Source organism: Puma concolor, chromosome D2, assembly GCF_028749965.1.
Source record: "Puma concolor isolate L17-30 chromosome D2, mPumCon1.1.hap2, whole genome shotgun sequence".
Lineage (NCBI taxonomy): Eukaryota > Metazoa > Chordata > Mammalia > Carnivora > Felidae > Puma > Puma concolor.
This window is the reverse complement of record NC_141677.1, coordinates 58,395,629-58,420,800: the sequence shown is the minus strand read 5'-3', so window position 1 is coordinate 58,420,800 and position 25,172 is coordinate 58,395,629. Positions and strand designations below refer to the sequence as shown.

The 25,172-nt window shown below is 50.9% G+C and overlaps 1 protein-coding gene across 7 annotated transcripts; it reads left to right on the top strand.

Moving 5' to 3' along the window:
- Positions 1-243: 243 nt before the first annotated feature.
- On the top strand, positions 244-25,013 carry HPS1 (HPS1 biogenesis of lysosomal organelles complex 3 subunit 1). Of its 7 annotated transcripts, none has more exons than XM_086680589.1 (20): positions 244-347; positions 1,776-1,896; positions 3,669-3,785; positions 8,062-8,199; positions 8,416-8,558; positions 8,966-9,074; positions 11,507-11,667; positions 12,148-12,250; positions 12,813-12,911; positions 13,016-13,085; positions 15,025-15,080; positions 16,397-16,564; positions 16,660-16,839; positions 17,924-17,985; positions 18,528-18,662; positions 18,746-18,811; positions 19,905-20,049; positions 22,141-22,254; positions 23,753-23,835; positions 24,321-25,013. In XM_086680589.1, the coding sequence occupies exons 3-20, from the start codon at positions 3,669-3,671 to the stop codon at positions 24,481-24,483; spliced, it is 2,112 nt and encodes a 703-aa protein (XP_086536715.1). In that variant the 5' UTR covers positions 244-347; positions 1,776-1,896; the 3' UTR covers positions 24,484-25,013. The 7 variants fall into 7 exon arrangements, with proteins under 7 accessions (XP_086536715.1, XP_086536720.1, XP_086536721.1 ...); XM_086680594.1 differs by having other exon boundaries at positions 3,611-3,785; XM_086680593.1 differs by having other exon boundaries at positions 281-347; positions 1,785-1,896.
- Positions 25,014-25,172: the final 159 nt, after the last annotated feature.

The following is a 25,172-nucleotide window of genomic DNA, read 5'->3' as shown; positions in this document are numbered from 1 at the left end:
CTCGGTGGGGAATCCCTAGAGCTCAAGCCAGCGGAAGGGCAAGCCCAGTGTCCCTGACGGCTGTGGGCGACACCCTCCCAATTCCGCAGGCCTCGGCGCGCTTCTCGACCGCAAGAAGAACGTGGCCGCTGAACAGCAGGCGCCCGAGCTGAGGGAGCCCATAAGCTAGGCTGAGCGAACTGGCCCGCGGGCACAGGCGACGCCGGGCGGGGGCGGGCTGGCAGTCCGGGGAGCCCGCCCTCGCGTCCAGCCCCTCCCGGGCGGGGGTGTCACGCGGGCGGTCACGTGGCCGCACCCGGAAGCGCGCCGGCGAGCCCGGCGGTCTGGCGGTGAAGGGCGGCTAGCCGGTACGTGGCCCGAGCGCCGCCCGCCCGGTCCCTCCGCGGGCTGCGGGGCTCCGTCCGAGGCTCCCTGCGCGCCCCTCCCGGAAGTGGGGGCGAGCCCCCCCCCCCCCCGGCCGCACCGGCCCCGCCCTCGCCCCGCTGGCCTTGGGCCCTCTGCTTCTAACTTTCAGCAGCCACGGAGTTGGGAGGGAACCCCAAGCCGGGCCTCCTTCCCAGGGTAGCTGTGAGCTTCGCGGGGTTTTGGGAGGGGCTGCATAAAGTGTGGAGTGCGGGGCAGACAGGAAGGCTGCCATGTGTCCTGGGCCCTCCAGCCCGGCAGGGGCAAGGCGGGGGGCCCAGACGGAGCGGAGCGGGTTCGGGCGCCGAGGCCTTAGGGGCGGTTTGCTGGGGAAGGTGGCGAAAATGGGGGCTGAGGGTTTTCCCCAGGTTGGCCCGACGCCATCTGGGCCTTCAGTGAGTCCTGTGTTGCCTCTTTAGAGCAGGATAGAGAGAACAGGGAAATCATAAAATGACACCAGTAAGGTTCTCTTTCAACAGCTTTTTGGAATAAAAAAGGAGAACCTAATGTCCACTGAAAAGCATTTCCATTTTTTCTGGGAATATGTCATTTAGGCCAGTTATGCCGGTGATGTAGCAAGTCTCACTTATGTTGCAAAAGATGCTGAGACCCTAAAAACCCTTTGGTGCTTCTTATTTGCTTACAACATTTGGTTTCCTAATTCGGTTACACCTTTATATTGTTTCTGCCTCTTATCAAAATGTGAATGATTCTGGAACCAGTTTAGTTCACCCTGTTATTTGACAAAGGGAGGCCAGGAAATAAGAATAGTAAATAAGCCCACGTCCATGTAAGAGTTTGCTAAGGGATTCCTGCCTGGTTATTCTGTCTTTTCACTATAACCGTATAGGGAGGCAGAGCAAGGGTTTCTGTTTCACAGCAGGAGTTTGAGGCTCAGAGAGGGTTAAGTGCCTTGGTCAGGCCAAAACTAGAACCCCGTCTCTGGCGCCTTTTTTATTGGTTTATTTCATCCTCCTGGGATATCACTCCCCTTCTCCTGGGACTGCTTCCCTGTGGGCCTGGGACGGCTGTGCTGTGTGTCTAGTGACTCATAGCAAGCCCCTTGGGGCTGCTCAGGGCAGGTTTGCAGACCACACCATGGCTCTGAGTGACCCACGTGAAATGAGAGTGCCTGGAAGGAAACAGTAGGTGGGAATTAATGTTTGTGGGCATCTGCTATGTCCAAAGGACCGTGCTGGCCGGTTCCTGTTCCCCATTGTGGGAGGCCAGGGGTGAGCGGGATACAGGCACCGGGCACCTCCTAAGCAGACTGCCAAAGGGCCAGAGAGAGACCTTCACCAGCCTGTCCTCCCAGAAATGGGCAGCAGTCGGATGAAAGGCTCTGCTTGCCCTCATGACCTCTCTGTTTTAAGCATTTACAGGACCTGAGATGCTGTGCTGCCGCTCTCCATAAGCTAGTCACCGAGAGTGTGTCTACTGCAGCCCTTTCTGAACCCCTGGCTGTCTGGAGGCTCTGCTGTGCTCCTTGCCAAGGTAGATGATCCTGCCCGACCTGGCAGGTGGCACCCACCCCAGGGCCGCTTTGGGGCCATGGGAGGTACACAGCATGAGGCAGGCAGTAGACTGAGCTTTCCCTGACTCCGCAGAGCCCTGCCCCAGCTCTTCCTCCTGATGTCACCTTAGCCTATCTTCTCCTTTCTCCCCTGCATCCAGGCCATCAAGGCCTGTGACTCCCAGCTATACCTCTTGAGTCAGCCCCTTCCTGTCCTGGCCTCCGCCAAGGAGTGGACCCTCATTACCCCACGCTAGGACAGCCGGCCTCCGTCACCTTAACCTCACCCATCCGTGACCAATGTGTCACTCCCCACACCCTTCCGAGCCCACAGGGGGCTCTCTGCTCCTGGCCACACATTGTGCAGCCTTCCATTGCCCAGCACACACACTCCCTTCCCATCAGGCTGGCCCCTTGAGCCCCTGTCTTTGTCCCCCTCACCTGGGTGTCCCAGAACAGTCTCTTCCAGGCCCACCTGCCCTTAGTCAGCAACCTTTACTTCATATTCAGTTGCCCTCCGTGTCTCTGCCTCGTGTTTTGTGGTTCCATGGGAATAGGCTGCACTCTTTCACTGGGGTGGAACCACCTTGAGGCCAGGTGCTCTGAGTTAGAGTTGATAAAGCAGCCAGAGATGTGGGAGGAATTCAGTAAATGCCACTAAGCTGGGCACATAGAGGATCCTGAAGAGTGTGACAGAGTCCCAGACCTCAGGATGCTATGATCCTGTGGAAATTGGACATCTACCCGTGGGGCAGTCAGAGCAGAGTCCCCTAGTCATTGTCACATCTTAGCACACAGATAGCGTGATCATGCCCGTGTGGCTCACTGAGGCACAGAAGATGTGAAGCCCCTGCCTGGGGTTTTCTCAGTTGTAGGCAGCTGGCCTGAGAGCTCTGGCCTCACCAGGCGTGGCCAGGCTGTCCCAAGGGTTGAGAGGTCAGTGTCTTGCTGTGCCCCAGGAATGAAAGGCATAGTGTGGGAAGCTCTGGGTTAAGAATCTCCCCACTGATGAATAATGAAACACATTTTATATAATCAGGCATTAAAATGTGCCCCACAGAGGGTGTGTGGGGGGTGGGGGTGGGGAAGGTGCTTTGGAAGAGCCAGAGACGCTGGGGGATGAGGCTGAGAAAGCTGCAGCCAAGCAGGTGTGAGAATACACGGTGGACAAGGTTAGGCAGCCTCTGTTTCTACCCAGAGCACAAGCAGCTTGTTAATAAAATTATGTAATCCTGAATCCACTCCTCATGGGCTTTGAAGCTTGTCTTCTGGAGATGTGTTTGCCTTGGGGATATCTCTGAACTGCCTGAAGGGAGGTGCACTAGCGTCCCTGCATTCTAGGCCAGGCACTGACTGTCTGCCGTGAGCCATGATACTGCGTGCCTCTTCTATGTCCAGATCGAGAGCTGGGTCCTTCCTTACGCTTGGTGCAGGTAGGCCCATAGTAAGTCTGACACTTTGGTGAGAGGCTGGAAAACACAGAAGCAAGAGCCCCAGCCTTAGGCCTGGGTTTAAATCCCAGTGGCTCTGCCATGCCAAGCTGTGCTAGGTCCTGCTCTAAAAAATGAGAATAACTAAAGATTCCTTCCTCATCAGGTTGTGGTGAGGGTCTGACGAAATAACACCAGGAAGGCCCCTGTAGTTGTGCCGGCTCAGTAGGTATCTGCTGGGATTGTGATCGTTTTCATTACTCAGGCCGAGCTTGTGGATAAAGGGGCCAGGAGGTGACCTTGAGCTTGCTTCTCCCTGTCAGATGAAGTGTGTTTTGGTGGCCACAGAAGGTGCAGAGGTCCTCTTCTACTGGACGGATGAGGAATTTGAAGAGAGTCTGCGGCTGAAGTTTGGGCAGCCGGAGAATGAGGGAGAAGAGGTGAGTGCAGGGCAGGGGGAGGATGGGAGAGAACAGCACAGAACTACCAGGAGGCGGGTGAACCTGTCCACCCACTCCTGGCCCAGCCTGAGGAACTAACAGGGTGGTGCGTGTGGCCCAGCATCCTAAACACCCAGCTGCTCATCCTCAGAGGTTGGCCTCTTGATGCTCTCGAGTTAGTGACCTCACCCCTACTCCACCAGGGCCCCCTAGGCTACATGAGAACAGGAGGAGGAGGTAGAATTTTAATCACACAACAGAGAAATTTGGTGCCCTCGCCTTCTCTACTTAAAAAGTTTAGCATAAGCTTAACACATTAATTTCTTAAATAACTATACTAAGGTATAATTGGCCTACTATACAAAGTGTACAGTTTGAGATACACATACTTGTGATTCTATCACAATCAATAAAATAAACATACTCACCATCTCAAAAATGTGTGACCCCTCCCTCACCTCCCCCAACCTGGGCAACCACCAATGTGCTTTCTGTCACAGTAGATGAGTTTGTATTTTATGGGCTTTTATATAAATGTATTTTATAGGCATGCGGTATATTCTCAGGGTTGGTTTGGTTTTGGTCTGGCTTCTTCCAGCATAATTTTGAGATTCATCCATGTTGCAGTATCTATCAATAGTTTATTCCTTGTCGTTGCTGAGCGGGAGGTAGTCTATTGTATCAGCACACCACAGTTTGTATATCCGTGTACCTGTTGATGGTGACTGTGTCCAGTTTTTGACTCTTAAAAATAAAGCAGCTGTGAACATTCACGTTCAGGTCTTTGTATGGACATCGCCTTTCACTTTTCAGGGGTAAAATACCTAGGGCACAATGGCTAGATCGTGTAGGTATATGTTAACTTTTTAAGAAACTAGCAAACTTTTCCACAAGGGTTGTATCATTTCATAGTCCACTCCTCATGTATGAGAGAGCTCCACTTCCTCCGTATCCTTGCTAACCCTTGGCAATAGTCAGTCTTTTTCATTTTCACCATTCTACTAGGTATTGATTGAAATCTCATTGTTAATTTTCATGTCCTAATGATTGATGATTTTGACATCATTTCATGTGTTTATTTGCCATCTGTATCTTCTTAAATTGAAACCGGTCCAAATTTTGCCCATCTATGTCTTGGGTAGGTTATTTCTTATTATTCTTAATGAGTTTTGAGAGTATTACATATTTTGGATGCAAGTCCTGTATTAGGTACAGGTTTTTTGCAAGTATTTTCTTCCACTCTGTGTTGCCTTCGCATCCGCTAACCAGTATTTTGCAAAAAGCAGAAGTTTTCATTTGACAACTCCAGCGTATCCATTTTTTTGCTTTTAGGGATCATGTTTTTGGTGTCATATATAAGAAATCTTTGCCCAACCCAAGATCTCAGCGTTTTCCCTGTATTTTCTTCCGGAAGTTTTATCATTTTAGGCTTTATGTTAGGTCTGATGATCCATTTTGAATTTTTGGATATGATGGCAATTATGGATTAAAGTTTATTTTTTGCATATGAATATCCAGGGCAACACTGAAATATTATAGCTTGGAGATAGTTGTCATTTTCCACTAATAATTTCTACTCTATGTTTTAAAGGGGTAATTTATCTTGGACATTTTTTCCAGGTGAATTTCGTATTAAAAATCTTTGCAGGGGAAGCAGTAGAGAGCGTTCTTGCATTTCTGCAGCAGCACAGCCTGCCTGCCAGCCCCCTCCTCGCTCTGCTGAGCTTAACTACCCGTTGAGCCAGTTCCACCTCAGCAGGTTAATCCACTTCAACATCACCGATATTCTTGTCACAGTCTTTAGGAATAAAGATATCAGAGATCATGACATTTTAGTGGTTTTATTTAAGCTAAAAAGCAAGTTTATTTGTTAGGCTCTTTTATTTTTAGCAGTCAATACATACAGTTTTTTTTAAGAATTTTTATATATTTTAGTTCTTTGCTATTTCAGTCAGGTAAATGTAAGAAGCAAACCATCAGTAGACCTCTATATCTCTGGAACCTGCCATAATAGTGACATAAAGGCACACAGTATAGAGATGAATGAATAAATAAAATAAAAGCAAATTATCTGCTGGTGTTTATCTTCCTCTTTATCAAAAACCTTGGAAAGGAGCAAAATCCTGATTTTTCAGTTCCTAAATGACTAATGTAAAGAAAAAATTGTCTTTAATGTTTTATTTTTTATGTATACGACACATATTTTTTTTTCTGATTCTATAAATAACATGAATTAATTGTAGGAAATTTGGAAATACAGAGAAATTGTTTTTAAATGACCCATAATTCTAGCACCAGACCTATTAGCTTTTCTATGTATTTCCTTTGGGTCTTTATCTTTTATATGTAGTTGGGATCATACCACATTTACAGTTTTATTTCCTGTTTTTTTCCATTTGCCATTATATCAAAAGCATTATTCTTTTGTGTTAAATAGTCTCAAAAGCATAAATCTTAATGGAAGCATTATATTCCAGCGTATAAATAAATGTATCATTTATTTAACCATTTTTCCCATCCTGGGCATGTATATTGCTTCTACTTTGCTAAAACTATTGCTGTAGGGAACATTTATGCTTGAATTTGATCCCACATCTCATTATTTCCTTAGGATAATTTCCTATAAATAGAAACGTTGATTCAGAAGCCATTCAAAGATAATCTACCACTTTATAATTCCAAGTAATAGTAATTCCCTTACACTCTGCCTACGCCAAATATTTTCATCTTCCCCAACCAAAAAAAAAAAAAAAAAATTCTTGCTTTGCTACACCTGCAGAAAAAGCTGCTACTCTAAAAATGAGTTGCTGTACACACAATCTAGATTTGTAAGTGACTTTCTATTAACGTAATTTGTTGATGACAGTCCAAGAAAATTGTGGCATGTGAATAATTTAACAAACATTTGCCTATGTGGAGGGATATTCATTCAACAAATATTCATTGAGAACCTACTATGCTCCAGCCTCCGGGGGTGAAGCCATGAACATAGCATGATCCTGCTCTCGTGGAACTTCGGGCCAAAGAGGGAGGGCGGACAGTGAACCCAGTGGCAAATAAACTCATGAGTGCAGGTAATGATAAATGGGCTGAAGAAGTTATACAGAGAGAGAGGTGGGGAGCAGTGGGGGCAGGGTGGCCTGGTGGTCAGGAGCCATCTGAGCTGGGGCCTGAGTGATGGGCAGAAACCACTGCTAAATCCTGACTGACAGACTCCCGCAGCAGCTGGACACAGCTTGGTTCCCGAGCGCTGAGGAAGTTGGGAGAAAATACCCACCACGGTACTGCGTCTTGGCCCTGTTGTAAATGCTGTACTTTGCCCCTGGCCGGTTGCCTATTTTTCTTTTCAAGACAAGGTCTTACTCCTCTCCTTTCAGATTTCTCAGGCTCAGAGTTGGGACTTGGCTTTCTCCATGATTCAGGTCTCCGGAGATCACTGTAGGGAAGGTCACCTCTTCTTTCTTGTCATTCCAGTATGGAGGGTTTGAGTGGTGACCGTTCTACTGGCTTCATGCCAGTTGTAGTTGCAGATTGTCACCAAATTTGTCCAGTTTCTCTTTGGTTTTGTTTATTTATTCCTTCTTTGCAAGGCAGAGAGAATGGTTGAAGGAAGATCTTGTAGAAGTAAAGGTTGGCTTGTGATGCAAATAGGGAAAGTATGGAAGCATAAAAAGGGGGCAAATCACTCATATTCTCTCTGCCAGGAGGAATAACTTTAATAGTGTTGCCTTTCTTAATATTTTCTCAATACTTTGTTTTTTCTATGCATTTTAAAATACAGACCATTCACTTTTTTGTTTTAACATGACATCATAGCAGAGGAATTTTCCATGTCATTGAAACACTCCAGTATTTTACACAGCTATATATTCTTCCACCATTAAATGGACTGTTATTTATCTGTTTCCCAGGCACTGGGCATTTACACTTTTTACAGTTGTTCGCTGCTGTAAATGATTCCATAGTGAACGTCTATATGCGTGTGTCTTTGCCCCATCCCAGATCACTTTCCTTAGGATATGTTCCCCAACGTAGACCTACTGCCAACAAAAAGCATGGACTTTGGGTTATGTAGAGAACTTCCTTAGAGTCATTCAGTTCTCCCATTAAATGCCCCAGACATTCCACTGTGGAGATGTGGCCTAATTCCTTAGTGTTTCCTTCTAGATTCAGAGCCTGAACAGCAGAGGCCTTGCTACAAGGCTTGGGTCTTTTCTGTGCCTTTGTCCCCATGGTCTGGCACTCTGAGCAGTGTGACTTCCTTCCCCTCATGCAGCTTCCCGCCCTGGAGGACCAGCTCAGCACCCTGCTAGCCCCAGTGATCATCTCCTCCATGACCATGCTGGAGAAGCTCTCAGATACATACACCTGCTTCTCAACAGAAAATGGCAGCTACCTGTATGTCCTTCACCTGGTGAGTGTGTAGCTCTGGGGCCCATGTTCCTCTTCCCTCAGTTCTGTGGGCTGTCCACATGCCTCTCCCTGATCTTGAACTTTAGACTCCTTCATAAGGCAGAAATTGTGCCCTCTCAAAGTCCCCTGGGACCTAAGCCTCCCCTCACTGTCCTCAGGGATCAGGACAGGGAGGGGTCCCCTGGGGCTGGCTGACATCAGCCCCCTCTGCCTGCAGTTTGGAGAATGCCTGTTCATTGCCATCAACGGAGACCACACGGAAGGTGAGGGCGACCTGCGGCAGAAGCTGTGTGTGCTCAAGTACCTGTTCGAAGTGCACTTTGGTCTGGTCACGGTGGATGGCCAGCTCATCCGGAAGGAGTGAGTCCTCGTGGCGGTCCCCTCTAGATCCTTTGCTAAGCACCCTCTCGAGGCTGTGCAGGGTGTGTCCGGCCTCTGTGAAACTGGCCAGTCACACTCTCCCCCTGGCTCCTTCCTGGTACCTTCCCGGATCTCTCAGGCTGGCTTCGTGTCATATGTCTGTGTGTGAAGGAAACCGAGAAGTGAAGTGATTTGCTTGGGTGCCCGACTCCTGATTCCGTGCCCATCCCACTCTATGGCCCCGGCCACAGCCCGGACTCGGCCCTTCTGTACCTAGAGGGCCCTCCCACTCATTTGTTCATGTTGCGTGAGCTCGCCTGGCCCTGACTGTCTTCTAGGACTATGCCCCTTTGGTTGAAGGTTGGGACAAGCAGCTTTCTCATGGGTCTTTCCTGCTCTGCCCCCAGGCTGCGGCCCCCAGACCTGGAGCGGCGCATGCAAGTGTGGGAGCATTTCCAGAGCCTGCTGTGGACCTATGGCCGCCTGCGTGAGCAAGAACAGTGCTTCGCCGTGGAGGTGACTACTGGGCGTGGGAGTCCTCAGGCCAGAGGAGTGTCAGGTCAGAGGGCTGTGTAGCTTTCAGGCCACGTTTTGACACACACATCCCCATCATGAGTGAGGTCACAGGCAGACTCTCAACCTTGTGCATTTAGAAGGTTGCGCCTTGTTGTGGCCACGTGGTGGGTTGGACACCCTGATGGGGTTTCCTGAAATAAAACAGATCCTAGATACAACGGACTTTTTCATGTCATTCTGGGCTCACAGTAAATTGTGGAAATTTTGAAGGTCCCCTCAACTCTGATCGTCCCCTCCCCCCAAAAAAGTTATACTGAGCTGAAACTAGAGTGGAAAGCAGTGATAAATAAGCAGCACTAAAGGCAAGATTGCCTGAGTGTAGATGGTGATAACACCACCACCAGAAGACTAACTTAGGCCAGCAGCACTGGGGACTGAGCCCAAGACTCCCTGGTCAAGCCTGGACCTGAGGAGCTCAAGTGGTCACTGCCAGTAGACTCCGGGCTCCCCTTAGAGACAAGCACAAATTCTCTCCAGACTGGCGGTTCTCACACTCCAGTGTTCATCCGAATCATCTAGAGGGCTTGCAAGATAGGGGTTGTTGGGCCTCCCTTTTCTCATAGTTGGGGGGGGGGGTTTCTAGAATTTGCATTCCTGACAAGTTCACCAGTGACGCCGATTATGCTGGTCCAGGAACTGCCCTTTGAAAGCCACTGCTTTAGAGGACAGGTTAAGAGCAAACGAATATGAGCTCACAATTAACAGTCAGATGCACAGGGACATGAGCCACCACGAGTGAGAGGAAAATCAATCACCGGTAGATTTAGATCCCAAGGAGCTTGATATCCTGGAATTATCAGGTACAGAATATAAAATAACTGTGAAATATTTAAAGACATAAAAGACAGAAGAGAACCCATATAGATATTTTAGAAATGAAAACATAATTATTAAAATAAAAATCTCAAGGGATGGGTTAAATAGTAGAGACATAACTAGGAAGAGAATTAGTGAACTGGAAAATAGATCTGAAGGATTCATTTTCACGCCCCGCTTACTCACTCTTCTGATAAATGTATAGTACCCACTGTATTCTAAGAGGTGTGCCAGGCCCTGGGAATAGAGATGAATAAAGACACAGTCCCTGCCCTTGAGAGGAGATGAGCCAGACATATATACCTGAACATCCAACAAAGCATTCTGGTTGTGCCATATTGGGTTTCCTGTCAAAATCCAAGGTGGCACGAAGGATGACATGGTCACCTCTTTCGGAGACATCCAGAAGAGCTTCTTGTAGGAGCTGGCCTAATGCAGTTAAGATAAAATCCAAACTCCTTCCTGAACCTACCAGGCCCTGTGTGATCTGCCTCCGTGGATCTCACCCCAGCCTCATCTCATGCCTCTCTGGCCTTGCTCACTGGGGACTGACCCCCTGGGACTTCTTTCCATTTCAAGAGTGCTTGACATTTAATTCTGTCTAGTATTGGTCAATTGGTTATTGAACATTTGAAAGGTAGCTAGTCCAAATTGAGTTCTGCCGTACATGTAGAATACAGACTGGATTTTGACGACTTAGTACAAAAAAAGAGCATCAAATGCCCCATTAATAAAGCTTTTATATGTTGAAATGGCACGATAAATTACTAATATTAATTTTACCGGTTTCTTTTTACTTTTTTAATGTAGATTACTAGGAAATACTAAATTATGCATAGGGCTTGCCTTATATATTGGTTGGACGGCACTGTTCCAAACTCTCTCCCCACCTCAGGGCCTTTGCATAAGCTCTGTTCTCAGCTTACAGCATTCTCCCCCTCCACTCTCTCTGATAGGATTTCTTGTTCTTTAGATAGCAATTTAAAGGTCCCTTCTGCAGGGACATTTTCCTTAAATACCCTACCCAAGTAGGTCTCTGCTGTTCATTACCGTGTGTTTCCTACACAGCACTTATTAGAATTGGCTTTTTTTTTTTTTTAATTTTTTTTTCAACGTTTATTTATTTTTGGGACAAAGAGAGACAGAGCATGAATGGGGGAGGGGCAGAGAGAGAGGGAGGCACAGAATCAGAAACAGGCTCCAGGCTCTGAGCCATCAGCCCAGAGCCTGACGCGGGGCTCGAACTCCCGGACCGCAAGATCGTGACCTGGCTGAAGTCGGACGCTTAACCGACTGCGCCACCCAGGCGCCCTAGAATTGGCTTTAATCTTGTCTGTTTCCTTGCATATTATCTGTCTCATGCACTGGAGTCTAGTGACCAGACCATAAACTGCAGGAAGGCAGGGACCGTGCTGGTCTGAGTCTCCCCGTTCCCAAGTGTCTGTCACAGAGCATGCACTCAGCATGGACTGAGCGAATGTACCCACCAGCCAGGACCTGGAGCAGAAGAGAGTGGTCGGTGACGTGGTTTCCTTTCCCTTCTCACCCATGGCCAGGCTGTGGAGCGGCTGATTCACCCTCAGCTCTGTGAGCTGTGCATAGAGGCCCTGGAGCGGCACGTCATCCACGCTGTCAACTCCAGCCCCGAGAGGGCCGGCGAGGAGGCCCTGCATGCCTTCCTGCTCGTGCACTCCAAGCTGCTGGCTTTCTACTCCAGGTGAGCCCTGGTCCCAGCAGGCAGTGACCCAGAGGCCCCCCAGCCCCTCCTCCTTGCCCCTTATTCCTCTACCTGAAAAGCACCACCTCCCCAGCCAAGAAGACCTTCAAGACCCATCTCTTCCATGAAGCCTCCCCAGACTCTTCAGTTTGTGACCCCTCTCAGCTCATTCCCTTCTCTGAATTATGTCTTTCTGGAACACTGTCTCCAAATCTGAATTTTAGAACTTCCTGACATGCTGTTACTGGTCCCTGGTGATTTCTCGTTGGTAGTTTTTCTTCTTTAACACAACCAAGTTTTATTTTTAGAATTAATGAATTGGTTAGTTTTATCTGCACCTTGCCTTTCTCCAAGAAGGATGCGGTCAGCTGACATGTTCCAAAACTCCTTGAGGTCAGGAACCGCGCTACGACGCCCTGCCCCATGCGCCACTGCCCCGTGCCCCAGGCACGTGCTAACAGCTGCCTGTTCTCTCTGCAGCCACAGTGCCAGCTCCCTGCGGCCAGCCGACCTCCTCGCCCTCGTTCTCCTGGTTCAGGACCTCTACCCCAGTGAGAGCACAGTGGAGGATGACGACCCTCAGGTCTTAGACCAGCTCCCTGGGCAGCTCCAAAACCCCCCTCTGGAGCACGCTGGGCAGGCAGTCTAGGGAGGCCGTAGTTCAGGGTCACAGTACTGGTCCTGGGGTTGGGCTCGACTTCTGCTGCTTTCAGATGTAACAGGAATTCTAGAATGCAGTTTAGTCGGTGAAAAGTGCAGATTTTTGGAGTGCTTGCTGCTCTAAGCCTCGTGTCCCTCATCTGTGCAGTGGGACAGGGTTTGGAGGAGTGAAGGGGACAGTTTACCTAGAGCCCAGCAGTGCCTGGGGTGTCTGGTAAGTGCTAGCCAGCACCTTCGCTTGCCGCCATCCCCATTATCCTCAGTGGTGGTGGTTTGATTGTCAGTGTGTTGGAATTTCTGTAATTTCTGTAGTTTGGAGACAGATCAGGCTACCTAGAGATGAAACCTCTGTGGAAAGTGAGCTCGCCCGTGGCTGCCTTGTTGTGGGGGGCGCAGAGGGTTAGAGGCTGTGCTCTGAGGTGTTGGGCTCTGTGGGGAGGAGCTGGTCAGACACGCTCTAACTAGGTCTTCCTTGACTATGGCAGCCTTGTCCACGGAGGCCCCGGAGCAGCCAGAACATCCCCATGCAGCAGGCCTGCAGCCCTGGTTCTGCAGCCCCCACCAGGAGGAGTTCTGCAGCAACCGTGTGTGGTGGACCCACCCTGCGGAGGGGAGAGGGGCTGGGGTTGAGCCGCCTGTGGGAGGCTCTCCTGGCTGTCAGCCCAAGACACCCTCTTGCCCCACGCAGGACACAGACAGCTTCTCCCTCCCTGAGGAGTACTTCACACCAGCTCCTTCCCCTGGAGAACAGAGCTCAGGTGAGGCCCGGGGAGGAGGAGGAGGGGAGGGGGGAGGGGCCCATTGGCATCACCTTGTGAGGGCACAGGGGCAGGTGCAGAGATTCCTAGAGCCTGATGCTTCCTGTGGGTCCTGCTCTGTCCACCAATCCCCGCCCCCCCGGCTCTGGCATGAATTCAAGGGTGGCCCTTCAAATGAGTCCTAAAGCTTTTTGTTACAAATTGATTTCATTTAAAAATTTATTTACCATAAGGTATATTCTCTGCTTTTATTTTCTTGTAATCAATTAATAAGTAACTATAATTAATAATCATTTGATTTCAAGTATAATGACTTAAATTATAAATAGAAACATTTCTGTACTTTGCTGTTTTTTCCAGAGTATTTGGGTGGGTAAACAATAAAAAAAAATATATATTCAAAATGTTGCTAACAAAAAAAAATTGACAACATTGCTTAGAAAAAACAGATAAGCCAAAATCTGTACTGTTATAGTCCCTCTGAATGGGCTCACATTTATCTGTGAATTTCTTAGGGGAAAAGGAAGGATCATATGGTTCATTTCACCTGATAGAAAAAAGCCATGATTTCAGGAGAAGAAACTTCTCAGGGACTGAGTTTTGAACGGAATTTACTGTGTGGTACCCTTAAGCCACCAGTTTTCAACATTGGCTGCACATTAGAATCATGCAGGCAGCTTCAGCCAGACCGGTTAAGCTATATAGTCCACAGACTGGGCCCCAGGTGTGAATACTTCTAGAAATTTCCCCCAAGAAGCCAGTGAGCATCAGAGTGGGAACCAGTACTATGCACAGATTTAAGTTAGAACAGTGGTTCTCAGCCCTGCTGCACAGGGGGCTCACCTAGGGATCTTTAAAAAATGCTGAAGCTGGGCCTGCCTGTGCCAGAGATTCTGACTTAATTGGTCTGGGATGTGGCCTGGACATCAAGACTTTTAAAAGGTCTCATGTGCAGCCACAGTTGAAAACCAGTGGGTTAGATGTTCTTAACTTTAAGTCCTTGGATGGGCTCCAGGGAGCCTGGGACCCCTGAGGTCATGCACCACCTCCTATAGGCTTGCACATTTCTGAGGGTCCTTAGCTACCCTCAGCTCTCTGAGCTCTCCATTGAGCCCAGAGCACATTGAGAAACACTGCTTTGGGGTGATCATGGAAGCTCCTTTCTTCTTGCTGCTCCCTTCCCTCATTCATCACAATCCTCCTCCTGGCCTCTTTCTCAGTGGTTAGACTTTATGCCTCAGAGTTGTAAATAATGCCATTTCAAAGTGCTTGGAATTCACCGCTTACAAATGGCTTGAGTTGTACTCATTCATTTGTAAATCAGGTGTTTGAAAACATGCAAACAGGCTTCCCTAGAGAAACATGATTATAGATGACCGTTATTTGCAATGAAGTATAAGGGAGAAGGATGTTATTACCAACATGTAATATTTCAGATAGGTAGTGGGTTCAGTAAGTTTCTGTGAGCTAGGCTGGCAAAGGAAATCCAGCTCATTTCCCTACACATAGTAGGTGGAGTTTGCCAACTGAGTAACTGGGGAAATGTGACTGCCACCTCCTGGTGAAGAGGCGCTGTGATAGAGACCTGAAGGAGTCTGGAGGGTGGAGTGGAGGAGGGGATTAAGGGGCCCACGTTGGGAGGGGGGTTGCTGAGGAACACACCTGGCGCCATTGCCAGGTCCATCCTCAGGAGCTTGGACCCAGCAGCCGGCCCTGGGATGAGCTTTCTCTTCCCCAGGCTGCTTTAGCCCTGAGACTGCAGAATTCACCCTGTACTTCCGGTTTGGGGTCCCTTGAGCAGGGCCATGCTGCTCCGGCCCATACTAAGTGCTCTTGTCCCTGCCAGGTACTCCGCCCCATCCTCCCCTCCTGACATGCTGCTGGGCCATTATTCACATTTTCATGTTATTCATGTTATGTTATTACCTATGTCCTGTAGGCAGCACTGTCTGGCTGGATGGGGGCACCCCACCCACCGATGCTCCCCAGATCCAGGTGAGTTTTTCCTGGGGCAGGGGTGGGGGGGGTGGACAGAGCTCATCCCAGAGGCAGGGGCCAGGCAGGTGCTGGGCGAAGGGTGACCTCAGCTCCTGAGAAATTCCACCTTCCTCACACTTGTTGGGAGTGAAAGTCCAGCTTAAGTTTTAATACTTTTTAAAAATTAGATAGTAAATATACTTATTGTAGAAAAATTGGGAAATACAAAAGTATGGAAAAGGAGTAAAAAAGCACTCTGAATCCTCTCCCAGATGTTAAGTACTATTATGATTTTGGGGTGTTTCCCTTCTGATCTTCCGTATGATTTTATATATGTGCAATCACGTATGTATGTGTACTTACACACTGCATATATTTTTTTTTCATTTACCAAATCTGAGTCCTAATGTACTTCATTACACTTTTTTCCTTAAACGTTTTTCCATTTACTTAGCACTGGTTTTTAAGGATTGTTTAAGAGTCCATCATATGCCAGGGTGCCTGGGTGGCTCAGTCGGTTAAGCATCCGACTTCGGCTCAGGTCGTGATCTCACGGTTTGTGAGCTCGAGCCCCATGTCAGGCTCTGCGCTGACAGCGCGGAGCCTACTTGGGATTCTCTTTCTCCCCCCTCTCTTTCTTTGCCCCTCCCCCATTCTCTCTCTCTCTCTCAAGATAAATAAACTTAAAAACAAGAAGTCGGTTACATGCCCGTGCTCCTTATTTAGCAGAGTGGCGGCACAGCTGGTGTGCTGTCTCCAGTTATTTTGCTGTTCTAGCTAGGACTGCTGTGCCATCCTGATAGACAACGGCTTGTGGCATCTCTGCTGATCTCAATGTTCTGCTTTTTCCCCACCAGAGGCTTTCTTACTCATTTAGTAAGGCTGGAGTCCGGCTCATTTAGCCCATCTATGCCTCAATTTTCCTCCATGGTACTGGCTGACAGATGCTCTGAGGGTGGGTAGGATAACAGCATTATTGAAATGCTTCTGTCCGAGTGAAGGCTTGGGAGGGAGCTCCCCCCACCCCCATTTTTCCTGCCTTTTCAGTGTCTCTTCTACCACCTTCCCCAGATCCTGTTGCCCATGGCCCCTGCCTGCCCTCCAGACCTGACTCTGGGCAGCAAGGCTCAGAAGAAACAGGGAGACAAACAGTAGCAGCGCTGGAGCTGCTGGGGCCGCTGTGACAGAGCTCGGGGACTTTTAAGAACTGGATTTCTTGGAACTGATATATTTATCCCCATGGTTCACAGGGAGCACAGCGAATGGGCAACCATGAGTAGGTATGTGAGGCAGAGGCCAGGCGGCTCCCCCACTGATGGCTCTTTTCTCCACAGATCGCTGAAGACACCCTCCAGACCCTGGTCCCTCACTCCCTGGTCCCTTCCAGCCCCAGAAGGATTTTCCTGGATGCCAGCGTGAAAGAGAGCTATTGCCCTATGGTGCCCCACACCATGTACTGCCTGCCCCTGTGGCCCGGCATCAACATGGTGCTCCTGACCAAGGCATGAGCAACCCCCACCTGCTTCGGCAATGCCCCAGCCTGGGCGCCTTCCCCACAGGCTGCCCCGTTCATCCTGCCCTGTGCTCCTTCCCTTAGTGCCCCAACACCCCCCTGGCCCTGGTCCTGTACCAGCTGCTGGATGGGTTTTCCCTCCTGGAGAAGAAGCTGAAGGAGGGGCAGGAGGCCGGGAGCACCCTGCGGTCCCACCCCCTCATGGGGGACCTGCGCCAGAGGATGGACAAGTTTGTCAAGAGTCGTGGGGGGCAAGAGATTCAGGTGAGACCTGATTCCCAGACATGCTGGCCTCCGGGAGAGGAGGCAGGGCCTTCAGGAGCCTCTAGGCCTTGGCCCTGCCCCACCGTAGGTGTGTAACCCTTGTTTCCCCCAGTACGAAATGATAACAGAAACTTACAGCAGCATTTTCAGAGCATTTTCACGTGAGTTTGGCACAACACGAATTGTAATTCCCATGGTATAGAGGAGACTGGAGCTCACCTAGATGATGGTTTGGCCGAGATTACTCAGCTGGTGGGACCAGAGCTTGGCCTTAGGACTCCGTGAGGGCTGGCCGCCTGCCCGTGGCACCCCTCCCATTGTGTCAGGTCACACGGAAATGCAGGACACAGCCTACCACCCTGGGCGGGGCGGGGGAGGAGGCTTAGAGCCCAGGTCAGAGATGAGGTCTAGCGATGCTAAGTAAGCAGTAGCAACAGCACAGGCTATGCCGGGAGCCTAGAGGAAGTTCAGGAGGGATAGACCACCCAGGGGACACAGCTGGTGGTGCTGAGGTCTGTCTGAGGACCTGAGATGCGCTGTGGCTGCAGTGCACGTGGGTCTGAAATGAGAAGAAGGATCAGAGGAGGCCGAGCAAGTGAGCGGAGCCGAGACCCAGGCAGACCCAGGTACCTCTGAGGAGTCTGCCCAGCATCTTGCCATGCTGCGGGCCATCACAGCACTGGGTTAGAATGCAGAGTCCCCATTTGAGGAGCTCACCCACCTCAGCACCCCGGCGCCTGCCCTGTGTCCACTCCTCTTTGGTGCACTCACCTGTCACTCTGAGAGTATTACTTTACATGTCTGTACCAGCTAAGCAGTGAGCCCGGTGCCTGCCACACAGATACTGCTCTTTAAAGAAGTGCCTGCTGAGTGAATAGAATGGTGTGTTAGGGGGTGCAGAGAGCTGGGGGGGACCTGGTGGAGAGCCAGCTTTGACTGTGTGAAGGCAGATGTGCTCTGAGCCTAAATACAGAGCAGTCAGGGAGCGTGGGTCCCTCTCAGAGCTCAACATCGCAAGAGTCTCCCCTGGATCGCACTGTGGGGACATCATCAGGAAGCTGATCTGTCTTCTGTCCTCCTACAGAGCACCTGGCTGGAGTTCAAGAGCAAGGCCTTCTCCAGGAGCGAACCCGGATCATCCTGGGAGTGAGTGGGGGCCTCTGAGGATGGGGGGAGTCGTGTGGACAGAGGGACGATTTCCTCCAGGCCAAGAGGCAGAGAATGCTCAGGAAGGTGCTTATGAGGGCCGAGGGGGCTTCAGGACAGTGGAGTCCGGTCCTAGACGCTGGAGGGAGGCTGGGAAGCAGAGGAGTTACAGGTGGAGGTGAGAGCCTGGAGAACTTAACGTGGGACAGAGGCTCAGCATCGTGCCCAGCTCCAGCACTGAAGGGCGCACTTCCCTCATGTCTCGATAAAAAAAAAAAAAAAAAACCATAGAGGCGGGGGGCGGGGGGGGAGATTCTAGAAGCTTCAACCCAAGTACACAGGCACCACATTGGTGGAAAACCGGGGAGCTGCCCTGTCCCTCTGAGGGCAAGGGTGTGCTTCAGCAGCTGTCTGTTGCCCGTCAGGAGCAGGGGTGACTCCTGGGATGAAGGGCGGTCCTAGGTGTGTGTCCTCGGTACACCTGCGACGGCCCACCCTCCAGGGCCCTTCGTGCTGTCATGCTCTCCTCTCTTGGTGTCCAGGCTGCTTCAGGCGTGTGGGAAGGTGAAGCGGCAGCTTTGCGCCGTCTACCGTCTCAGCTTCCTGTCCACGGCCCCGGGCCGGGGAGGCCCGCATCTTCCCCAGCAGCTGCAGGACCAGGTGCAGACACTCATGCAGTAAGTGTGGGTGTGGCATTTGGGTCACCAGAGTGGGAGTTGGGGCCCCGCACCACACCCTGCCTCCCCTGCTTCCTCGGCAGAGAAAAGCTGACGGACTGGAAGGACTTTTTGTTGGTGAAGAGCAGGAGGAACATCACCATGGTGTCATATCCTGATGCCTGAGCACCAAGAAGCCCCTCACGTCTGCCTGTCCCCACCACCTGCCACTCTGAAGGACTGCTGGCTTTCTGGAAGGAGTGTATACGTTCCACCGCCTCAGCTTCTTCAAAGAAAAATGATAGGAGATGTTGTCATGGATGTCTTGTCCGTAGGAACACTCCAAGGCTGAAACTTCACAAACCCCTGCTGTCCCACAGTTGCTTCATAGCTTCAGAGAGCGTTTATGTTGACGTCCAGCCAGCGGAGTGGTAACAGGTGTTGCAGGCGGGCAGGGGTCCTGGGGTCAGGGAGGTTTGAGAGGCCACGTCTTCCTTAGAAGTCACAGTACACAGTGGGACATGAAGGCTCTGAGGAGGCCTGCACCAAATATGTTTATCCCTGTTTAAAAAACCATCTGCAAGACCTGTTTGACCCTTTTATTCTGGAACACTAGTTTTATCAAATACTAATTTTCCCTGGAACTTTATAGAAGGAGTTTTTCCTGTATTAAGATCTCTAAAATGTCAGGCCTTCAATCTCCCAAGACTCTTGCCTGTGGTATGCGGGTGAAAGGGATGACAGAGGCCCTCGTTAGCCAGCAGCCACCACCCTGCCATGTTGGCTGTTCCCCTCTCCAGTGGGAACCTTCCAGCTTCACAGGTGATGTGTGGAGAGATGAACAAAACCACGCCGAGGTGTTTGGGTTGGGTAGTCAGCTAGGCTCATTCATTAGGTAACTCTGCTCTCACACCAGCCTCACCACATGTAAGATTTAGGCTCATCCCTCATGAAAATGATAAAATACAAACAATACCCTATTGCTCTTAGGTCCAGAATTCCCTGTGTTAAGTGTGCTAGTATCAAGGGATCCATTTTATTTGCATGATAGAATTTCTCAGCGCTGGGGAGTTCAGAGGTAAAGAGATCCAGGAAAACAGGGACACCAGGGGTTGACTGACAGGGCAACCTGTGGGGAGAGGAGGGCTTGGTGGGCCTGGTCTCCTGACTCCACTGCTTAGCCTTGCTAGAATCCTAGGTGGAGGACAGAGTAGCACCTTCCCTGGTCCCTGGCTTTATGAGCTCCTTAACTCTGACCTTCACCTACCTAGAAGACTTCCCAGGCTTGGTGCATTTCATCTATGTGGACCGCACGACCGGCCAGATGGTGGCCCCTTCCCTCAGCAGTAGTAAAAGGACTTCATCAGAACTGGGCAGGGGACCGCTGGCCGCCTTCATCAGAACCAAGGTAAGCATTGCCCGGCCCGGGTACTCTTCACCCCTGTCGGACAAGATGTGCGGCCTGCCCCCTGCTCAGGAAGGACTGATGCCCCACCCTTGGGGCTCCCGTGAGGCCCCAAGCGCACCCTGCCCCCCTTAACCGGTACCGTACTCTTCTGTCAGCATCTGCCCCCAGCTGCCTGTGGCTTCCTAAGGCTAGCAGCCGGTCTTTGTCACTCTAGGGCCCTGGCCCTCGGGGCCACGTGGGCACCTTCCTGGGTGTCTTCTAATATGCTGCATAAGCACATCTGGGCAGTGGGTTCAAAGGGGGAAATGACCAGGACTTAACATTGTGCTTGGCTTAAATAAATTCCAGTAAGTATTTGCTGAATTAACTCACGTGGGAGGACGAGACACAAGGTCAGTCAGTTTGGATACAGGATTTAACAGGAGGTGGTTTGTACTGAAGAACCATTCCCTGGGGGGTCCTGTATTCGTTCTCCTTAACTGACTATTTCATAGCAAACTAGTATAGGTGTATTTATATACTATATACATAGCATGTAGCATAGTATATAAACATATATTAGAGTTGTCTAAAGAAAGTATATTGCCGATGGTTAAAGTAAAGAGGGCAACAGAAGGCCTGTGCCGGCTCTGCCTTTCCCTGGCTGTGGGGCTGAGGTATTACTTAGTCTGAGGTTCTGTGTCCTCATCTGTAAAAGGCTAGTGATACTATTGACGTCCTGGAGTTGCAGAGATTACAGATGCGTGAGATGCTGCATGTTGACTGTTTAGCACAGTACGTGGCACAAATGATACAATTCATTGAGCATTTACTGGTACCATCCTCTTCACCCATCTTTCTGGAAGTTGTTGGAGTTCTCTCTCCGCATTTCTTTTCACTGTTTTTCTGTGCAGCTCGTTGTCCTTGGTTATAATTGCATATTCTGTGTATGCAGTGTGTTTACCCACAGTTTCACTTTACTTTCCATCTGATGCATTTCCTCATGTCATTAATTCTTTATAAACATGATTTTTAACAAGTCCACAGTAGTCCATCATGTGAACGTAACATAATTTCCTTAGCCATTTCCCCAACGTTGAGCATTTAGATTGTTTCCAGGCTTTCGTGGTCGTAAATAATTCTGCAGTGCACACCTTTGTGCGTCCATCTTTGTCCTCATCTCTGATTCTTTTCTCAATATGGATTCCCAGAAATGGAATTATTAAGGCAAATGGGAGGAATGTTTTTAAGGTTATTGATACCTGTTGTCAAATTGCTTTCCTGAAAAATATAGCAAATCCATGTATTTGTTTGCAGATGTAATTAGACATGACATTGTGGTCTGGCTTGCAGTGAATCATGTACACCTTCCACTAAGCCTTTTGGTGAGAGAGCTCATCAGGCCTTTTGCAGCCCTGGGAAATGGGGGACCCAGGCTGTCCAGGCTGCCCTCCCGTGGGCAGTTCACAGGCAACGTTAGGAAGTCCTTGAATGAGGCAAGAGAATATCGCCCGGGGGATGTAACCCATATGAGCACCTGGTCACTGTGTTTCTGTCGAACTCCTTGGTGAACCCTAGTTGGGACTTCACCCCTGAAGCAGAGGACATGCCTGACTCAGGGTACTCAGTGTGTTCCAGCAGTTCACCAGCACCTTCCTGGCACAGAACCTATGCCAGAGTTGCAGGCCCTGGAGGGGATGGGGAGGGGGGGAATGGGTGGCCACACCTTCATTTCCTGTTCTACTAACTTAACAATGCCCTTGGGCGATTTTCGGGGTCTGGTGATCAGTTTACTAACGGATGGCTTCGGTATAAAGTTACTTCACGTGTTTTTATGTATATTTTATTGTCACAGTGTTTGGAGGGGTAATCCGTCCTAGTCCATCCATCCAATAATTTATTTCTGAGCTCCTGCTCTGACCCAGGTCACGCCCTGACACTAAGGAAAAGGGGGAGAAGGAGCAGCCGCTGGCCTACTGAGAGCTCCTTCTCTGAGTGCTTTTCTTCCAGAGGCAAGAGCCTGAGTGAGGCCTAGCCCCACTGTGGGGAGGGGGCTGGCCCCGCAGGCCATGGTGGGCAGGGCAGCTTCGAGCGCTTTCCCTGTTTCCCCAGGTCTGGTCTCTGATCCGGCTGGCCCGCAGATACCTGCAGAAGGGCTACACCACGCTGCTCTTCCGAGAGGGGGACTTCTGCTGCTCCTACTTCCTGTGGTTTGAGAACGAGATGGTGGGTGTGGCCAGGCCCGGGGCCGGCCATCCTGAAATGCTCTTCTCTCTGCTGACTATAATACTCTTCTTTTGCTCTCTGTTCAGTCCCTCTGTCTCTTCATCAATTCTTGTCCCTAGTGGGACTGACAGGTAAGCACAGCCTTTGGGACCCGGATCTCAGAGGTCCCACTTTCATGTGCGCCTTGTGACCCCTCCACCAGCCGTCTGAAAAGCTCAGGCCGTCAGGCAAGGCAGTGTCCAGGTAACACGTGGACGAATGGGTGTGTGCCCCTTGAGACGGGCTGCTCGGGGTCTGGTGATCAGCTGACAGCCGCTCTTAACGAAGCATGGCACACTGTCATTCCCAGGGTAAAGGCGGATAAACTGAGGTTCAAAGCAGTGAAGCAACCTGCCCGAGGTGAAGATGACAGTATGGCCTCCTATTCCCGTATTTCTCTCTCTAGACTCACTGTTTCAACAGTGTAAGCACAGGTCATGGGAGCTTGGTGTCTCTCTCTTGCTCTCTCTTCTCTTTCCTGTTTCTCTTTGTTTTGTGTTCCAGCTCTGTAGGGGCCATTCCTTCTGGCCTGAGAGCGATGGCCAGTGCTTTCCGGAATGTAGGGTGCTTACTGGGTCCCTCACCACTCTTCTGGCAACCTCACATCCTCCCATGGGCCATGGTTGGGGGCGAGTATCATTGGACCCATTTTACAGATTGAGACACTGATGCCTGGAGATTAAACTCCGTGGCCAGAGCCACCAGGATCATAAATGATGAAGCCAGAGCCCAGACTCGGCTCTCCTGACCTGCAGGCTCCTCTTTGCACTCGGTGCCCAGGATGTGTGTACAACCTTTACCTGGGTTTCTAGGGGGAGACAGGGCTTCGTGTGTGTGGCTGGAATGACAGAGTGACAGACTGAAGCAGAAGTGTGGGGGACAGAGCTGGCTGTGGGGGCTGCCTGCACCTGTGCCGTCTTGGGCAGCCACTTAATACGCCAAGGGCACCTCACCCACACGATGGGCCCCACAGTGCCCACGTGGGCATTGGAAGGAACCCCATGACCAGGACTGGGACACAAGCTGCCCAGCAGGTCTTAATTTCCTTCTCCTCCTCATCCTACCCTGGAGATTTCTGTCACTTCCAAAACAGGGAGTTGGGCCTTTTGATAATGTGTTGCCCTTCCAGACCCTGCATGACACCTCCTTGGGTCGCCTTCCTGGCAGCCTTCCTGAACCCATGCTGGCCACTGACCCAGGTGCTCCCATTGATGAGAGTGAGGGCTACCACACGTGGACCAGGCAGGACACTCAGAACTTTATATACGTCACCTCCAGTGTTCACTGGGTGGTTACTGTTATTCCTACTGCACAGATGAGAAAATGATGCAAAAAGAGGTCCAAACAGCAAGCACTCACCAAGCAGGGCTGAGCCAGTCCTTGAACATGGTGTCTGACTCGTGCCCATGTTCTTTCCACCGTACCTCCACCTCCCATTCAAGATGTTTCTCCTCCTCAGGGGTACAAACTCCAGATAATAGAAGTGCCCGTCCTCTCGGATGACTCGGCCTCCATCGGCGTGCTGGGAGGAGACTACTACAGGTGACCCCAGTTTACAAGACTGTTGGGAAGAGTGGGTGCCCAGATAAGTGCCACTCCCCCATAGAGGAGCAGCTCCTCCTTCAGGAATGCCCCCCTAGAAGCTCCTTCCTGCCCAGCCCCGTGTTCAGTGAGAGAGGGGTGGGCACGGAGCACACCCACGTTTCTGCCCGTCTCCTGGTTCCCACACTCTCAGCAGCATCTGCCGGCATCCGCGCTGGGGCCCTAGGGCTTCCCCGCTGGCTCTGTGGCATCCCTTAGCTTGGACACTGCCATCACCAGACCCACACGGGGAACCCCAGGGGGTGGCCCGTGCAGCCTGGGGCTGATCCTCCTGTGGTTAGGTCAGCGAGGGGCGGGAAGGCTTTGCCAGCCAGGTGCTGGGGCCTCGCGAGGTGGCAGTGCCTGTGCCGTGCTGGGAGAGACCCCTGGTTCTGGGAGGGCTGCCGCAGCCTCGTACCTGAATCCTGTCCCCCGTCTTCCTCCAGGAAGCTCCTGCGCTACTATAGCAAGGGCCATCCCGCTGAGGCGGTCAAGTGCCACGAGCTGCTGGCCCTCCACCTGTCGGTCATCCCCACAGACGTGCTGGTGCAGCAGGCCGGCGAGCTGGCCCGGCGCCTGTGGGAAACCTCCCGCGTCCCCTTGCTCTAGGGGCCAGGGCACAGTGCTCCGGCGCGGTCTGTGTGTATCCTGGTCCCCTCGTATAGCACTCACCTAGGGATAGCACAGTCCCCGGGGTCTCTTGAACCCCTTAGACTAGTCTCCCCTCCAAGTAACAAACCCCCAAATCCTTGTCTCTGGAGGAGGAGGGAGGCCAGAGAGGGTCCCTTGGTCTCCTTAAAACAGTAGTGGCTGCGAGGTTAGAACTGGGTCGGCTGCTTTCAGAGCTGCCTCTCCATCTATGCCCAGGAGACAGGAAGTCCCCAGTGCCTGCAGGTGTCTGAAGATGCCTCCTCATGCTGTTGGAGTGGAGAAAGAGCTCCCTCAAGAAGCCATTTCCTTCTCCAGATGAAAGGTGCCGCCCTAGCCGGGCTGCGATTCACGCTGTGCCTCTTCCTCCCTACGACCCTGGGCAGGTTTCCTCCACCGATAGCCCCTACCTCTCAGGGTGGCCGTGAGGGCTGCCGGACACATGGCAGGTGCTCAATAAATGCTGGTGGTGGTGGTTCAAGCCAAACGTGCCTGGGCTCCTGGGCTGTCCTTGGTGCCCAGCAGTCTGGCCCCTTTGCACCCTGCTCTGTCTCGACTCCTTCCCAGCTCCCACGCAGAGGTTTGTGTCACTTGGGCCTGTGGATCCCAGGTATAGGTTTTTGAAAACATGCCAGCCGACCGCTGTGTGC

Coding starts and splice junctions, on each gene's coding strand:
- HPS1 (XM_086680589.1), top strand. CDS start 3,669: ATGAAGTGTGTTTTGGTGGCCACAGAAGGTGCAGAGGTCCTCTTCTAC. Junction 9,075..11,506: donor AACAGTGCTTCGCCGTGGAG/GTGACTACTGGG, acceptor ACCCATGGCCAG/GCTGTGGAGCGGCTGATTCA. Junction 18,812..19,904: donor AGGAACATCACCATGGTGTC/ATATCCTGATGC, acceptor TCTGACCTTCAC/CTACCTAGAAGACTTCCCAG.